We start from the raw sequence: 19,240 nt of genomic DNA, 5'->3' as shown, positions 1-19,240 counted from the left end.
TTACCAGAGGGTAAGGGCAGAGGCAGTAGAAGTGGGTAAAGGGGGTGATGGAAGGAGAACTGACACTGGGTGGTGAACACACAATGCAATATATAGATGATATATTACAGATTGTACACTTGAAACCTATGTAATTTTACTAATCGATGTCACTCTAATAAATTTAATAAAAAAATGGAAATCCTGAAAAAAAAAAAAAAAAAAATTTGAATTAAAGAATTAAAATGAAAGATTTTCCCCCTGAAAGTTTGGGCCAAAAATGTGAGTGTGCATTATACACAGGAGCACATTATACATGGCAAAATATAGTATTTTTTAAAAAAAAATTGTTTGAGGAGGGTTCCCAAAGCACTTCCAGACGGCTGCTACTTAGGTTGTCCACCACCCTGCGAAGTTCATTAAAAGTGTCTTCAATACTTTAGTTTGGAATACTACCATCTTTGCCTTATTTCATCTTATACTATACATAATATAACACATTATAGCTTATATTATTTCATCTTCTTAGTAAAGGTTCAATAAATTTTTACTAAACATGAGAGGTTGGACAATGTTCTGTGACAAAATCGGGAGAGTCAAAGGTGTATCACGTGGTCCTGCCTTTGAGGGACTTAGGTCCAGTACTGTAGGCAGATAAGGAAGTGGGCATGACCATGCAGTGTGTATATGCTCTAATGAGCACACATGGGAGTGACCTAGATGATGTTCTTACCCGTTGCTTGGGTGGTGGCAGAGGTGAGGGCAGAGAATCAGCAAATGCTTCCCCCAGGAATTGACACATGTGAGGAAAGCTAGAGAATAAGAAAGCATTAACTAGAATGGGAAGAGAGAGTGTCACACAGAGGAAACAGGTGCAAGCATTGAACTCAACTCTGCCTGGAGTCCTGGGGCAGAAGAACGGCCAAGAGAGGAATTACGCATTGCCTGCCTCCCCCTCTCCCAGCATGTGTCAAGGCAGATAGTCATTCTCACAAAGCAGAAGCCAAAGCAGCTTCCCTCTCTCTATTAGAACATTCAACTTGCATTTAGTATTCTTCTTGCGGGCAAACATTCTTTTTCTCAGGTCCTTTGATCCCCAGAAGCTATTAGGAGGTGAAGAGCCCTTAGCCATTGGAGTCTTCTGGCAACGGCCCCTCCCTCTTTCTTACGCCTTCCTCAGCTTGTCCTCTGCCCACCGGCTCTCTCTGTGTGTGCCTCCTTTTTTTTAGCCAGTTTCCTTCACTCCTGAACTGGTGGGTGGCACATGCTCATGCACTTAGATACAGAAGTGCAAACAGAGGGGACCCCTGGATATAGACTCACCGTCCTCATCTCTCCTTCCGCACTTCAGCCCATGAAACCCAGTCTAGAGCAGGGGAGGTCCTCTCCCACCCTGGATTAAACGAGTCCTTTATTCCATCCAAAGAGACATTCCTGTTTAAACTGTCCTCAAGACGGGCAGGCAGGTGCTGCTCAGCTCATTAGGGACCAATTCCTTGGCCACTGTCGTCAGCTGTGACAGCCTTACTGTCTGTGTGTGCCAGCGCCCAGGGACTATTCCTCTATAACGGCTCCATTTTCGCTTTGTTCGTGAGGATCTACATGGAGCAAGTTCCAGCTGCACATTCCCTGATATTCCCTTTAACATAGGGGTATCGACGAAAAATCTTTATATTTTTGAGGGTTTCTGTTTAGTTCAGGGAATTGTTTCACCTTGTTCAGTTATCCTTATGGAAAGCAGACTGCCCATCTTGGAAGGGTTGCTAAGGAGACATTACACTTTCTGTGGAAGAGGATGGTGCCCTTTCTTGCCCTCTGTAGAAGTTTTTTTCTCTTCTTTTTTTCCTTTGTGGAGGGCATTTTTAATTATGACAATAAGATTTCATGACTTCTCTTACCCACCATTATTCTTTGCTCCCCATGAAGGATCAGAGTGTTGGTTTCCTTCCTTTCCTCCACAGCATGTTCGCTTTCACAACTAGGCATAGGACAAACATTAACAATGATGGATTTTCTGCCCCTCCAGGTTAAATAGAGGAATCAAGCATTTAAAAATTGAGTGCAGTAAGTGATATTGATGTAGTTATAGTCATCTCTAAAGAGTATGGTTGGGACATAATAAAAAGATAGCGATTTAAATATGGAGGGCAGGATCACAAATATTGAAGAACAACGTAAGAAAGTGTTGACAGGAAAAGGAAAGGGTATTCGCCTTCCTGGAAGAGGGATCAATGAGAACAAAGTCCAGATGGAGGCAACACTGGAGAAATGATGGGAGTCAGAGAAAGTCCACATAATTTGAAACTGGGGTGAGACGGATTGAGCAAAAGATCATGCCGATGAAGTAACCAGCAGAAGCATCATGGAGGATGTGGCTGTCGTGCTAAAGAGTTTGGATTCCCTGTAAAAAAAAAAAAAAAAAAAAAATGGCAAGGCCATAGAGTTACAAACAGGGGTAAGAGTTTGATTCCAAAGCAACCAAGAGAGCAGTTATGAGGTCCTGAACCTAGACAGGAGCAGTGAGACTGGAGAGGAGAGGTAGTGAAGAAAAATGTAAGAGGTTAAATGAACATGACTTAAAGTTCAAATAGATTGGAAGGAGAGAAACATCTAGGGCAGATTGGGTTTTCAACCCAAAGTTACCTTCACTGAAAAGGGTTAGTAGAGGAAGAGTAAGTTTTAATTTTAGACATGTTGATTTTGCAGTGCTAGTAGAATGCCCATGGGGAGAGGGAATGTCCATCAGGCAATTGGATAGACAGGTCTAGCGTTCAGGAGAGAACACTAGCCTAGAAATTAAGATTTGAGCAGCATCAGGTACGGGCAGTTTTGGAAGCCATGACCATGTCCCTTTGAAAGTGTTGACTGAAAAAGGCCCAACGACAGGGCCCTCAATGGAAAAGACTAATATTTAAAGGAAAAAGAGACAAGAGTCTGTATAGACGGCAGGGAGGCAACTGATAGTAGAAGGATAAAACGCTAAGAGCAGTGGCTCTTTCGGCTTCCAGGAAGTAACTCTTGGGTGTGTGTGTGTGGGGGTCAGATGTTCCCTCCATCTCCCTGCGTCTTATGGCCTTTCTGTTTATCTGTATTGGCTTTATCTCTTTTCGCTCATCATCTCTTCCTCTGCTCATTCATAGCTTTTGACCCTCATAACTTTGGCTTCCCATGGTCAAACGTTGCCTCCAACATCGCTTTATATGCCACGACCTTTCAGCTCCCACCCCATATTGTTTTCTATTTCACATTCCTGAGAAAAAGAGAATCTGATAGGTCTAACTCTTCTTTTCCAGCTAGGCTGCCATGATCAGGTGTGCACGCCCACTTCCATCACCTGTGGTCCCGAGAGCCATATGTATAAAACTTGGCTGCCCGGGTTCACCCCTTTAGCAAGAGATATGGACAAGGAGAAAAAAATATATTTAGCTACTTTGAATAATATCTGTAGTTAAAGAAAGCTTATGGAAAGGAGTCCTCAATAATGGCAGATAGCATGGCCAAGAAAGAGTCCTTTGGCTCTGGTGATCTGGATACCAGCTGAGGCACTGGCCAGGCGCTGGGATGGTGGGGAGGTATCTGGTTACTGTGAGTTGGCCGTGAATGAGGGAAGGAAGTGGAGATGCAGAGTTGTGGTTTCCCCTCGACCAGAACATTTATCTCACACTTTGTAATATGAAAGAGAGTCATGGACCTTGTAGCAAAACCAGGAATAGAGCACAGGCTTCCCAATTCAAGGCATAATATTATTGTATCTTTTTGAGTGTAACCATTTCTCCACTAATTTCTTAATATCCTGCCTATATCCACTACATGTTCATAACCAGAGCGCTGTGCTTGAATTAGACTGACAAACCAGTGACCTAACTGAAGTGAGGTTTCAGTCTGCATTTGGCTATCCTGGTATAAGAGCTCTCATTACTGGGTAATCAAAATATAGGATCTAATACAGGCTTCTATCCACTTTCTTAATTAAAATAAGAACAACCCTTGAAGTAGTGGCAAAATTTTTTAGTCATGAGGTTCCTCATTGTTCCTGGGGAAGAAGGGGAACAGTGATATCATCAAATAGGACTGATCTCGGAGTCAGAAAATCTGGATCACCTTGGACAAGTCACAGACATCGATTTGAATTCCACTGTGGAGTGGGAATATCTTACTTACAATGATATATATATATATATATATATATATATATATATATATATATGAATATACTGTGGAGGCTAGAGGAAGGGAAGCTGAACCCTGCTAAGGTCAGTTGGGGAAGATTTCCAGAGAAAGTGGTGTTTGATGTGGCTTATGAAACGTGAGTGGAGATCACCAGGTAAGAAGGTAAGGAAAAGCCTTTGACTTGGGCTAAGTTTATAACATCTATTACCTGGAATGAAGTAATTATTATACATAGAGAAAGAAAGTAACTGAGGCCTCTTGTGGCCTCCGTTTGAATCACCAACAACTTGGAACTACATGCCTTCACCTTGTCATCCGTTAATGTGGACAAAACACAAGCACCCCCAATCATTTAATCCCCTTAAGCTCTTAGGTCTATACTGCTCCGTTTTTCCTCTTTCTCACTTATTCTCCTACTGCTGCCATCGTTTTCCATTAAGGCCCTCTAGAAATCCTTCTTTAGAGAAAACCAACTACGCTACATGGTCACCTTTACACTGAACATCTATTTCCTGATGCTTAGCTAACTACCCTGTTTCCCCGAAAATAAGACCTAGCCAGACAATCAACTCTACTGCATTTTTTGGAACAAAAATTAATTTGAGACCTGGCCTTATTATATACTATTTATATTATTATAAAATTATGATATAAGATCTGGTCTTATATTATAGTAAAATAAGACCAGGTCTCATTAATTTTTGCTCCAGATGCATTAGAGCTGATTATCCGACCAGGTCTTATTTTCAGGGAAACACAATATCAAGGCATTACTTCCCTTGCCACTCTCTCCAGTTCAGGATGCTTATTTTTTCACATAACATGGACCATGAGGAGAGGCTGAGAGGCTGAGTGGGAGAGAGATGCATTAGCTTTCTTCCTGGTCCTCACTATTATTCCTCATCATTAATTCTCCACTCTTAAAGAAAAGAACCTCATTTGATGGTATGAGCCAGTTAGAACAGTTATTATCATGTCTTCTACCAAATTCTCAGTAAGATTTAACATTTGTCTATTGTCAACTGATGTTATTTTCCTAGATCAAATCTCTGAATAACATTTTTTTTTCAAATACTCCTCTCTCTAGTCAAGTATGTAACTTGAACACTCATGACTTAATAATCATTGATAGATCTTGAGCTCAAATTTTCCTATGGGTTCTAGGTTCCATATTGGATATTTTCATCATGTGGGTGTTCTGTAATGAAGCATATCCAAAATTGAACAATAATCCTCCTACGTGCTAAGCCACTCCTTGGCCCTTTGTGCCTCCTCAACTTTCTTCCTCAATCAATGGCCATACTACTCAGCTCGCCACCCAAGCTAGAAACTTGGGGGAAGGGGAAGGGTGAGTATCCTAAACGTCATTCTCACCCTCATCTACAATATACAAGTAGTAACCAGTCGTGATAACTTTACCTCCTTGACTTATTTTTCTTTTCCATTTCTACTTCCTCTGCCTTAATCCAGGCATTATTGCTTTTCATTTCGGTTTCTGAAATGGGCTCCTAACTGCTTTCCCAGTCGTCAGCTCAGCTCCACTCCAATCCATCCTCTAGTTTAAACTCTGTTTTTTCTTTAGAAATATAATCACATCATTCACTTCTTAAACTCTCTTAGTGAATCCCTATGCCTTGAGAGGAAATGTACCTCTTTAGCACAGCATTCAAGGTCTTCCATGTCCAGAACGTTGTCAACTTCTCTAGTTGTATCTCCATTCTCATCATTCACATTGATCTACTTTTAAGCACCTATTGAAGTCATGCTGTCTCATGTTTTTGCAATAATTGATGCTCATCCTTATAGACAGTTTACTATATACCAGTTTCTCACTAATTGATCTATTCCTTCTTAAAACTCTATGTAATCAGTTACTGTTATTCCCCCAATTGACAGATGGAGAAGGTGAGGCACAAATAAATAACCTAACCAAGGTCATACAGCTAGTGAGGGATACACTGGGCTTTGAACTCTATCAGTCTCGTTCTAGAATCCATTCTTTTAACCACTATTTACAGCTATATCACACTGTCCCTTCTTTTGGAAGACCCTTCTTTCTTCACTTAGCTTACCTCATACTTAACTCCTCATCCACTTTATTGGCCTCTGCTTCCATCAAAACTGGAAAATCTCTAACAAAAATATCAGTGATGAACTCCAAACGGAATTTTACAATTCTTTTCTTATTTCATCTCTTAAATGTTTTCAATCATTGGTCACTCCACAGACCTTGAAATATCCTCTTCCTGTGTTCATGTGATGATATGCTCTTGGTCTTCTGCTTTATCTCTGGATGTGCTCTCTCAGCCTCCTTCTCTATAGAACCTTCATATTGAAGCTATTAAAGATTCAGTCCTAATTTACTCATTCTTCTCTTCCTCCCTATGTTTTTTTTTTTTTGTTGTTCTGCATGATCTCATTCATGTCCTAGCTTCAATTTCCATCTATGTGTTGATAACTTCTAAATTTTTATCCAGGCTTCCCCTTGGTTTTACAGACCAGTGCTCCTTTATATTACTTGAATTTATCAAAAGCATCTTATACTCAACATATCCAAAATGCAATTTTCAGTTTTCTCCCAGATATTTCTCTTCAGTGTACCTTAGCACCACCTTTCATCTAGTCAATCTAGAAACTATTATTATAGTCCATCGACCAAAGAGCACTGGGAACAAAACTGTCATCCAAGTTAGATTTATTTCACTTATTTCAGCTAGGGGAAATAAACTCCAGAGAAATTGTGGGTTGTCTCAATAAAAGAGTTTTTAGGAGCTGCTTATAAGATTTGGAGTTGTATTGAATGGTTGTAGGAAGGATTTTTTAAAAATAGGGTCCAGTTTTGAATTGGAATTTGTCAAGAAGCTAAGGAAGTTCCATTGCTGGTCTTTTTTTTTTTTTTTTTTTAAATATATATTTTATTTTTAATAGGAAGCATGAGGATTAAATTGGGCTGAGAGTAGTCACTGCTAAAGAAGTAGTAATTCCATCTCAGTGAGAGGAGAGGATGCTGAGGATGGCCTTTTATATCTTGTTTCAGACACGTCATTGAGTGTCCTTATCTGAATATTATCTATGATTGTCATTTATTTTGAGTTTTAGCACTTCTAAGTTTTGCTAGGTAATTTTAGAAAAGGGACTTGAACTCTCAGCTTTAATTTTCCAATATAATAAATAAAGCAAATATCTATTCCTATTTTGGACAAAAAAATTCAATATCACATTAAGTATGATTTTAGTTGTACATGTATTTTTCTTCATTTTAATAATGATACATTTTTTTAGGTATTAAGGAAAAACTCTAATGTCATTTTAGCCATTTAAAAAAAAAGTTCAATCTGATTAGTAGATTATCAGACCTACCCATTTAAAGGCAGTGCAAGCAAGAAATCATCAATTGCTTGAGGTCTGTAGGGTTATGTATCCACCAATATATTGCTTTTCTCAAGAGGAAACTGAAAAAATGGAAGAAGACCAATGCAGAACCTTCAAATAATCAAGAGGTAAGATGGTATCTGTACTGGTTAAGTGATTAGACACTCAAGCCAGAATGCCTGGATTTGAATCTTGACTTTACCATTTTGTATCTCTTTGCCTTAGTTGCTTGACCTCTCTGTATCTTAATTTCCCCTTCAGTAAAGCAGCAGAAATAATACAGTCTCTTTTTCTTAGGATTGTTGTGAGGATTAAATAAGTTAATAAAGTTCTCAGAAATGGACATAACACAGCATAGGCATTCAATGGATATTTAGTTGGCATTATTATTATAATCCATCATGTTATTTGTAGTTTAAAGCACCTTTTAAAAATTGACTAGTTGTGAGAGAAGGATCCAACATGGTGGATTATGTAAACACTACGCTTACTGCATCCCAAGATCACACCAAAAACACAAATAAATTATAGCACCTCAAGAATCATCTGAAGTCTAGCTGAACAGAACCTCTACAACTAAGGATCTAAAGAAGAGGCCACACTGAGACTAGTAAGAGGGGTAGAGATGCAAAACAGGCTGACCCCAAACCTACATATAGTGGTTAAACCTCGGGAGGGACACCATGGTGGCAGAGGACCCCCAGGGGACCCAGCGCCACACCGGTTCCCCATCCCAGGGGTCCTGTGCTGGGAAGAGGAGTTCCCACAACATCTGGCAATGAAAATCAGCGAGGACTCTGTCTGTCCCAGTGAGATGGAAGGTGACTAGAAACCCAGATGCCCTCTTAATGGGCCCACGCACAGACTCACTCGATTGCAAATACTCACCTGGTCTCCAGTGGAGGGGCGGCAACTCTAGAGGATCCAGAGACATACAGGGAAAGATGGAGTTGAGTGGCTTCGGACAAGGGCTGGAGAGAACAACCACTGTCCCTCTGTGAAGCCTGCCTTGCCTGTAGACTACAGGAGGGCTCCATCTTTTCTATGTTGAACCCCCTCTCCACCCCAAAGGGCCAAATCTGAGACCACCGTGGTCTGGTGAGGTCCGTGCCCGCACACCACCTTGATGATGCTCTGGGTCCCTGCCCCTCACAGCTAGTACTGCATTGCCAGGTCTCTCTTGGCTATTGAGCAGCCAGCCCCACCCCACCCAAACTGCAGAAGCCTTTTACAGCAGCACAAGGCTCGCTGTGGCCTGGGAAACGTTTGATGATAGGCAGTGACCCAAAACCTGTGCCGCAGCCACTCCTGGGCAGTTGTCAGGAATTTATAAGCCCTGGGAAAGTGACTGCTTGTTGCAGTGTTTTTTTGGGCATTCTTGTGAAGTGGTTGTAGGCCCGGTACCAGGGCAAGAACCAAACCTGCATTAACTTTGTGAAAATCATGCCCACACCCTGTAACTCCCTGGAGTCCAGCCCTACCTCTCTACGGCTGCATTGCTGGGACACTCTCTACACCAGATCAACCAGCCTGGCACGTGCACCTAAGGAGACGCTTTCAATGGCTGAGCCTTACAGGAAGCCAACAGTTGACAATAGGCACAGGGGCCCCTGGGCCTTTTGCTAAGCTGCCCCAGGCCCAATACTGGTTGGCAGCCATCCTCGGTTCACAGCCAGGCCACCCCTATATGCCTCCAGGTCCAGCACAGGCAGCAAACAACCACATATAGCTGTGTAGCTCCTACCAGGTAGCTCCAGACCCATCACAAGCAAGGCTGAAATTGGCCTGCCTGGAAGCCCCTCCCAAGAAGGACCAGAGACAACACACCCAGAGGTCAGCTTCAGACCACACCAGAGCACTACCTGGTTGGCCCATAAGTGCCACACCCAAAGGGTGGACTTAAAAGGTACAAGAGCCTGTGGGGGTAAACCCCACTGAAAGGGGTCAGCCTCCCCACAGTAGCTCATACACTGTGGGCAAAGCCAACCCTCATAGTCAGCCTGGGAGTTAATCCCACCTACTGATGCAAAAAGAAATCTAGGCTCAACTATAACAGGAGAATACACTTAACGCACACAAGGGAAACTCCTGGAACACACACATAGGAGATCAAGGAGATTGTGCTATTGGATCACACAGGACACATACTATATAAGACCACTCAGCCAAGACTGAGAAACATAAGAGATCAACCTAATACACAGAAGCAAACACAGAGAGTCAGCCAGAATAAAGAAACAAAGAAACATGTCCCAAATAAAAGAACAGGAGAAACCTCCAGAAATAGAACTAAATGAAATGGAGGTGACAAACTTACCAGAGACAGAGTTCAAAACACTGGTTATAAGAATGCTTAAGGAACTCAGTGAGAATTTCAACAAAGAGATAGTAAGCATAAAGAACACAGAAACCATAAAAAAGAACCAGTCAGAAACAAAGAATACAATATGTAAATGAAGAATACACTAGAAGGAATCAACAGAAGATTAGATGAAGCAGAGGCTCGAATCAGTGATTTAGAAGACAAAGTAGCAGAAAACACCAGAACAGCAAAAGAAACAGCAAAAGCAAAAAGAAAAAAGCAAAACAGAACAGCAAAAAGAAAAAAGAATTATAAAAAACTGAGATAGTTTAAGGGACATTTGGGATAACATTAAGCATAACAATATTAGCATCATAGGAGTACCAGAAAGAGAAAAGAGGCAGCAAGGAATTGAGAACCTATTTTTAGAAATAATGACTGAAAACTTACTTAACCTGGTGAAGGAAACAGACATACAAGCCAAGGAAGCACAAAGAGTTCCAAACAAGATGAACCCAAACAAGCCCACACTAAGACACATCACAATTAAAATGGCAGAGGTTAAAGACAAAGAGAGAATCCTAAAAACTGTAAGAGAAAGACAATTAGTTACTTACAGGGGATCTCCCACAAGACTATCAGCTGATTTTTCAACATAAATTTTGCAGGCCAGAAGGAATGGCAGAAAATATTCAAAGTGATGAAAAATGAGGGCCTACAACCAAGACTATATTACCCAGCAAGGCTACCATTTAAAATTGAAGGAGAGATAAAGAGCTTCCCAGACCAAAAAAAAAAAAAAAAAAAAAAAAAAAAAAAAAAAAAAGCCAAAGGAATTCATTACCATCAAACCAGTTATTACAAGAAATATTAAAAGGACTCTTAAGCAGAAGAAAGGAGAAAACAAACAAAGATAAAAAATATAAATAATAAAATGGCAGTAACTATGTATCTATCAATAATCACTTTAAATGTAAATGGATTAAATGCTCCAATCAAAAGAGACAGGGTAGCTGAATGGATAAGAGAACAAGAAGCATGCATGTGCTGTCTACGAGAGACCCACCTCAGGTTGAGAGACACACAAAGACTGAAAGTAAAAGGGATGGAAAAAGATATTTCACATAAATGGAAATGAGAAAAAACTGGGGTGGCAATACTTATATCAGAAAAAGTAGTATTTCAAATCATGACTATAATAAGAGACAAAGAAGAACATTACATAATAATAAAGGGATCAATCCAACAAGAGGACATAAACATTTATGCACTCAACACAGAAGCACCTAAATATAGAAAAAAAAAAAGACCGACATAATGACAGAGATCAATAGTAAAACAATCATAGTAGGGGACTTTAACACCCCATGAACACCAATGGACAGATATTCCAGACAGAAAATCAACATGGAAACAGCGGCCTTAAATGACACACTAGACCATTTGGAGTTAAGTGATATTTTTAGAGCATTTCACCCCAAAGTAGCAGATTATACTTTCTTTTCAAGTGCACGTGGAACATTTTTCAAGATAGATCACATCAGGCCACAAAACAAGTCTCAATAAATTTAAGAAGATTGAAATCATATCAAGTGTCTTCTCAGACCACAAAGGTCTGACCAGAAATCAATTACAAGAAAAAAACAAAACTGAAAAACACATTAATGGAGGGTAAATAACATGCTACCTAAAAATGAATGGGTCAACAATGAGATCAAGGAAGAAATCAAAATATACCTTGAGACAAATAAAAATGAAAACACAGTGGCTCAAAATCTATGGGACACAGTGAAAGCAGTCCTATGGGGGAAATTCATAGCAATTCAGGCCTACCTAAAGAAACAGGAAAAATCTCTAATAAACAGTCTGACTTTACACTTAACGGATCTGGAAAAAGAACAGCAAACAAAGCCCAAAGTGAGTAAAAGGAAGGAACTAATAAAGATCAGAGCAGAAATAAATGAAATAGAGGCTAAAAACAATGCAAAAGATCAATGAAACCAAGAGCTGGTTTTTTGAAAAGATAAACAAAATTGAAAAATCTTTAACCAAACTCATCAAGAAAAATAGTGAGAGGACACAAATAAATAAAATGAGAAAAGAAAGAGGAGAATTGACAACAGAACCCACAGAAAGAAAATATTTTAAGAAAATATTCAAACTGCATGCCAACAAATTAGACAATGTGGAAGAAATGGATAAATTCCTAGAAGCATATAATCTTCCAAGGCTGAATCAAGAAGAAACAGAAAATCTGAACAGACCAATTACAAATAATGAAATTGAATCCCAACAAACAAAAGTCCTGGACCAGATGGCTTCACAGGTGAATTTTACCAAATATTCAAAAAAGAATTAACACCTATTCTTCTCAAAGTATTCCAAAAAATTCAAGAGGATGAAAAGGAAGAAGTAAAACTGTCATTATTTGCGGGTGACATGATACCATATATATATATATATCCCCATAGATTCCACCAAAAAAGTATTAGAATTGCTAAATGAATTTAGTAAAGTGGCAGGATACATAATTAATATTCAGAAATTGGTTGCATTTTTATACACCAATAATAGTAATATATATCAGTAAGAGAAATTAAGAAAATAATCCCATTTACAAGTGCATTAAAAAAAATAAAATACTTAGGAATGAATTTAAGTAAGGAAGTTGAAAGACCTGCACTCAGAAAATAAGACATTGAAGAGAGAAATTAAAGAAAATACAAATAAATGGAAACATATACCACACTCATAGATAGGAAGAATTAATATAATTAAAATGTCCATATTATCCAAAGCAATGTATAGATGCCACGCAATCCCTATCAAAACATGAATGGAATTTTTTCACAGAACTAGAACATATAACCCTAAAATTGATATGGAACTATAAACGACCCTGAATAGCTACCGCAATCCTGAGAAAGAACAAAACTGGAAGAATCACGCTACCTGATATCAAATTATATTACAATGTCATAGTAATCAAAACAGCATGGTATTGGCATAAAAAACAGACACTCAGATCAATGGAACAGAACAGACAGCTCAGAAATAAATCCATGCCTATATGTTCATTTCATCTATGACAAAGGAAGCAAGAATGTACTATGGGGTAAAGACAGTCTATTCATACTCGGAAAGCTGGACACACACATGAAAAAAATGAAACCAGACCACCTTCTTATCCCATATACAATAAACTCAAAATGGATTAAGGACTTAAATGTTAGACCAAGAACCATAAAACTCCTGTAAGAAAATATAGGAAGTAAATTCTCAGACATTACCCTTAGTAATATTTGTACTGATATATCTCGTCAGGCAAGGGAAAAAGAATAATAAAGAAACAGGACTACATCAAACTAAAAAGTTTTTTCACAGCAAAGGAAACCATCAACAAAACAAAAAGACATTTACCAATGATACATCTGATAAGGGGTTAACATCCAAAATTTATGAAAAACCCATACAACTCAACACTGAAAAAACCCAAACAATCCAATTTAAAAACGTGCAGAGGACCTGAATATACATTTCTCCAAAGAGGACATACAGATGGCTAATAAACATGAAAAAATGCTCAATGTCATCAATCATTAGAGAAATGCAAATAAAAGCCACAATGAGATACCGCTACACTCCTGTCAGAACGGCTATCATCAATAAATCAACAAACAACAAGTGTTGGTGAGGATGTGGAGAAAAGGGAACCCTCAGGCACTGTTGGTAGGATTGCAGATTGGTGCAGCCACTGTGCAAAACAGTATGGAGGTCCCTCAAAACAATAAAAATGCAACTACCTTATGACCCAGATTCTACTCCTGGGTATTTATCCAAAGAAATCCTAAACATAATTCAAAAAAACAAATATGCACCCATTTACTGCAGCACTATTCACAATAGCCAAGACAAGGAAACAATCGAAATGCCCATCGCTAGATGACTGGATTAAGAAACGGTGGTACATTTATACAATGGAGTATTACGCAGCCATAAAGAAAGAAATCTTACCATTTGCAACAACATGGATGGACCTAGAGGATGTTATCCTAAATAAATCACACTGAGAAAGACAAATACCATATGATCTCTCTTATATGTGGAATCTAAAGCACAGAATAAAACAAACAAACTAGACTAGTAGGTACAGAGAACAAACTGATGGTTGCTAGATGGGAAGGGTTTGGGGGGATGGGTGAGAAAAGTGAAGGAATTAGGAAGTACAAATTGGTAGTCACAAAATAGTCATGGGGATGGATGTCAAATGTTGCCAGTATGGGGAATACAGTCAATAATGTTGTAAAAACTATGTATGGTGTCAGATGGGTAGTAGACTTATCAGGGATACTTCATAAATTATATAAATGCCTAACAACTGTGCTGTACACCTGAACTCATATAAAATAATATTGAATGTCAACGATAATTAAAAATATATAGTCATGGGATGTAAAGTACAGCATAGGGATTATAGTCAGTGGTATTGTAAGAGCTATATACGATGTCAGAGGGGCAGTAGACTTGTTGGGATTATCACTTTGTGAGGTGTATAAATGTCTAATCGTTATGTTGTTTTACACACCTGAAACTAATAAAAAAATTGAATAGTTGCCAAGGACCTACATATGAATGGTATGTATGTCTATAAGAGAAATATAAAGTTGAAGTTATCTCCAAAATGTTTAAAACAGATCTGGCCATTCAAGAAGAACCCTTCTGAGAGAGCTTCTCAGATGCCAACACACTTGAAAATAGTGAACCTGGAATTATGTTAAAATATTGGAATCTTTCATGGAGACGAGAATGGTGGAAGAGCAATTTGAATAGACTTTCAAAACTGTCAAAGAAATTGATGATGTATCCTGCTTGCCAGGAAGGGGCTTATGCAACACCTTTGGAGTGAATATAAGAGGAACTTCTGGGGGAATTCCATGAAATTTGTAATTGAAATGACCCCATTCTTCTCTTCCTGTCAAGCTGGCCATTTTGACAACTAATACATGTAAGTGGGGTAAAAATGTTTCTGATTATGACATGTTTAAATTGGTCTTCTGTGTCTGTTCATAATTTCAGTTAAACTATATGCTTTTAGCATTTACTAGATTGGAGGTGGTTTCTTTGGGGCAGAATAACCAATTTGCAACATATGGGACACAGAAAAGCTCTGTATATTCTTATATTTGGGGACTGGTCATTTGTTTACTTTTGGAGGGTATATTTGAATTAATTTTATTGGCATGTTTATGTACATTTCAGTTATTAGATTTCTGTCATTATTAGATTGCTTTCCTGTGTTTCTTTGTGTTTTATGTACAAATATGTAGGCAAGCGACTATTCAAGGTTTGCAATTCCTTGTCATGAAGCTGTCTTTGGGTCCTGTGTTTAATCACCAATGATTTCCCAAGCTGGAAGCTTTTGTGAGCCGAACTAAATTCAAGTTTCCATATATTTGTTTAAAAATGAGAAATTTGGCCCTAGCAGTTTCAAAGGGACAAAAAGAAAAAGCGGAGTTTATAAACAGAAATGTATACAATGTGTTTAATAATATTATCAGTCTTTCGCAATCCTACTTCTGGGACTACATCCTTAGAGAGTAAATAATTACAGAAAAGAATAATGCCATGTACTCAAAGACAGTCTTAGGTACAACAGCAAGAGGTTAGAAATAACCTAAAGGTCAAACAATAAAATAATGGGTAAGACTGTATCTCATTAAAATGGACTCTTACGAAGTCATTAAAAATGATCATCATTAATCATGATGAATCATGGAAAATGTTTCTCATAAAAAGTTAAGTAAAAGAGGCAGACTATACAACGGTATGTTGACTGTTAAGGCAAATATAAACAATGCATGCATTTGGACCAACTGAAAATAACTATTTGGTGGTGGGAATGTGAGCAAGAAAAAGTAAAGAGTTTTAAATGGCATGGTTGTTTTATTCAAAAGCCAAACTCCTCTTTCATTTTTCATGGTTTTGTAAAAATGACAGTCTGTATGTTAAGACAATTTGAGCTTTAGCCCAGGAACCTGATTTGTTTGCCTCAATAGATTCATTGTATCTTGATTTCCTTAATAAATTCTGTGCAAATCCCAATGCCAAATGGTTTGCTATCTTTATTAACATGAAAAGATCTCATGGGTGAAAAGAAAGATACCATAATCAGAGATAAACAGGAAAAGCACAGCATATGTTGTGGAGAATCCACTAACAGCTATTCAGGCCGTTTGAAGAGTTGATCGTGAATGCTATATAGTTTTTTGTTTTGTTTTGTTTTTAAGAAATATAGAATTTTAAAAGTGAGATGTATAGATAATACAGAACATTGTCACATTTTTAAATTTTCCTTTCAAATGAAATATTTTACATTGTAAGACATAGCACAGTGAGTCGTGAGAAATGGTTGAAAAAATAAAAGCCATAATTCAAACCCAAAATTTATTAACACTTCCTCTTGGAGTTACGTCTGATAAAGAATGTCAACTAAAGGAGGAAGAGGGGATTTGTGAAATTCTGGTTTCTATTGAATTCCTGTGGCAGTGACTGAAGAGAGAGGGATCCACTCTTCTTAGATACAGGCCTCTAGAGCATGAGCCAAGATGTGGGCATTTAGGGCAAGGCTGCGAGTGCCTTTGGGATTTGTGTGCTCCCCAACCTTGGAATGCAGCAGACATTACAGAGCATGGCAGGGTCTTCTGTGTTCTTCAACATAAAACTATCTCAAAGGAGACACTTTAAGCCTGTGTTTTCAAATGTTAAGCACTTGGGAATCTCCTTAAAATTCCTATTCTGATCGAGTAGGTTTGGGGTAGGGACTGAGATTCCGAATTTTACAAACTCCCAAGTGACGCTTATGCTGTTGGACTGAGGACTGCATTTTTGAGTAAGAGTCTAAGCTCACCTTACTAGTGGGAAAAAAGTGATACAAGAGTTTCCTGATTAATCGTTGCTTCCCATATTATTTCTATGACTGGAAACTAATCTTTGAACGAGGAAGTATGCTATTGGAGTGGACTCTAATTCAAAAAGATGTTATTGAATATTGAAATCATTTCTTATAATTTTTACCACTCTTGTGTTCAGAAAGATCAATATTAGTAACTCACACACTGCTGTATTCCCACCAGTTTTTTTTTGAATGTTATTGGCTTAACATTATGATGTGTGGATATCTGTTTGACTGGCTGTTTTTGAAATTTTGCTTTGAAATTCAAATTTAATTTATAAATAAATCTCTTTATAAAATCCCTCTCTGATCCCTGGGGTGGTCCTTGAATGTATATGTAAAATGCCAAAATATTTGGTATTTAATAATTAAAAACTGTCCTGAGGTTTTTTAATGATTATCTTAAAATTTCTTTTAAAATTAAAGTTATCTTGTGCGAGAAGATTCTTGATTTTTATTGATCTTCCTAAGTTATAACTAACCACTATTACTAGTGCTCAATTCTTTCAAAAGTGGCCTCAGGCTGAAACTTTTAACTTTAATTGAAAAGTTCTGATTATAACTTATCCTATACTTATGAGATAATAAAATCTAAGTATAGAATATATTATCTCAAGTAGTAAAAACGAAATACATTATTTGGAATGTGAATGGGATTCTTATCATTGAATCATTTTCAAAAAACCTGTGAACAGCAAGCTGAAAGATCTCTTACATGTTTCCTATGAAAACACATTTCTGGGGAAAATACATTTACTTTTTTTTTTTTTTTTTTTCTTCGCTTTCTTTTGAATATAGTACTATACCTGAATTCTTTGGCTTACCAAAATTTGGAGACCACAGAGCTAGATAAAAGAAAACAACAAAAGGGAAGTCTGTAAGCAGACATTGGGTATTCAAATCTTTATGCTTTCAAGATAACAGCTAAATTTTGAGAATGAATGGGGAATGCGTGAACTAAAATATTACTGCTTGCTCCTTGGATTTATCCTACTGCTTCGATATTAGAAATCTATCCCTAATGCATGTTATTAGTTTGTTGTTCTGAGGATTGAAGTAGTGTGAAAGCACCCAGCCTAGTACCCATTTCATAAATGTTTAATCAAGTTTTGTTGGACTTTATATACCTTACTTGATCAGAAACACATATAGCCTGTTCTTTAACAAATTACAGAGATTCGGACTTCTGATTCCTGTCTTTCTAAGACAATGTTTCTGTTTTGGCCCCAACAAACAAACAGCTATCCTGTCCTTCTTCTGCATTTACATCTTGTAGAGAGGTTAGAAATTAGAACATACTCGTAAATGATATAACTCCGCTAGGCTACTATGCCCTTCAGAAGCTCTGTAAGATTGCTTTAATTACTTAACTAAACAAAGGTCCATGGGATTTACTTTTAATTTTCATAATAAAAGAAAGGTAAGGAGATTTTGATTGAATTTACCCTTGTTCCTTAATCTTAAAGGTAAGAGCTATGCTATTAATTGCAGCAATTTTAATGAAATCCTTTTTTCTCTAAGCATCTGCAACCCATTTATTAGAATAACAACACATTAGCAATAATCTCATTAACAAAAGTGGATATTAAAACTGTGTTAGAGATCTACACAATGAAGCATATTTTAAAAGAATTCTAAATCTGTTTATTTTCAAGATAATCAATAGTATTGGCTATTAATAAGGGGAAAGTTTTCCAAGAAAATCACTTACACATGCTTTCAGTTCTGACATTCTAAGTGTTGACCCACATAACTTTTAAATGTCATTCTTCAATACAATAAAACCTGCTGGTAAGGGATGGCTTCCTTAACTTCCTCAATTTAGTACAAACTGTAACGTAAATGTAAATGTGGACCCGTTAAGGCACTGCTGGCGTGCATAGGTTCAATCTCGTGTACATTAGAAGTGAACCCTCCTCTGCTTTCAATTTTCAGTTTTGTCCTTTTGATGTAAAGTGGAAACAGAGAATTATTATTATTTTCTCTTTAATTTAAATCTGTCCCTTATGCCTTTATTCAAAGAGGTTTACCTGCATGGAGATATATTCTCTACTAAAATTAGAAATATTCTAAAGCCACCAGAACACCAAAGGTGTCTGTTGTTAAAATCAAATGGTATCTGGAATTGTTTTCTTTCCCTTGAAACACACTAATTGAGTATACTTTGCTCGATGGAAAACCACCATCACGTCTTTTACTTAAAAGAGATGTAGCAGTATTAGAAGACTGGGTTCTTTCCTGAGAGAGCAGCTAACTCAGAATACATTGCATTCAACATTCAATATGATAAGCTGATACACACCAAATCTCATGTTGACCAAATGGAGAGAAACATGGTGAATTTTAGGTTGGAATTTCTCTATTTTTCTAAAATTTGACAAGTTCAATCATAACCGTCTGAGTACACATTAAATGACTTTTCCTCTCATGAGATTTGAAGACATGCTACTTTGTTCTGTGCTGAA

At 37.7% G+C, this 19,240-nt stretch overlaps 1 protein-coding gene across 3 annotated transcripts in view; it reads right to left on the bottom strand.

Moving 5' to 3' along the window:
• Positions 1–198: 198 nt before the first annotated feature.
• The window catches only part of METTL25 (methyltransferase like 25), a 120,864-nt gene continuing 101,822 nt past the window's right edge, over positions 199–19,240 (bottom strand). For all 3 annotated transcript variants that reach the window (XM_088801011.1, XM_088801012.1, XM_074325341.2), the window contains one exon: positions 199–2,380. Coding sequence is in view for 1 of the 3 variants with exons in the window: in XM_088801012.1 (XP_088657138.1) it covers positions 2,363–2,380 (18 nt within the window). In the remaining 2 variants the exon portion in view is untranslated. The remainder of the gene's footprint in view (positions 2,381–19,240) is intronic.

This window comes from Rhinolophus sinicus, chromosome 1, assembly GCF_057876585.1.
Source record: "Rhinolophus sinicus isolate RSI-liver-muscle chromosome 1, RSI-T2T, whole genome shotgun sequence".
Classification (NCBI taxonomy): domain Eukaryota; kingdom Metazoa; phylum Chordata; class Mammalia; order Chiroptera; family Rhinolophidae; genus Rhinolophus; species Rhinolophus sinicus.
The sequence above is the reverse complement of the archived record's forward strand: the minus strand, read 5'-3'. Positions and strand labels throughout refer to the sequence as shown.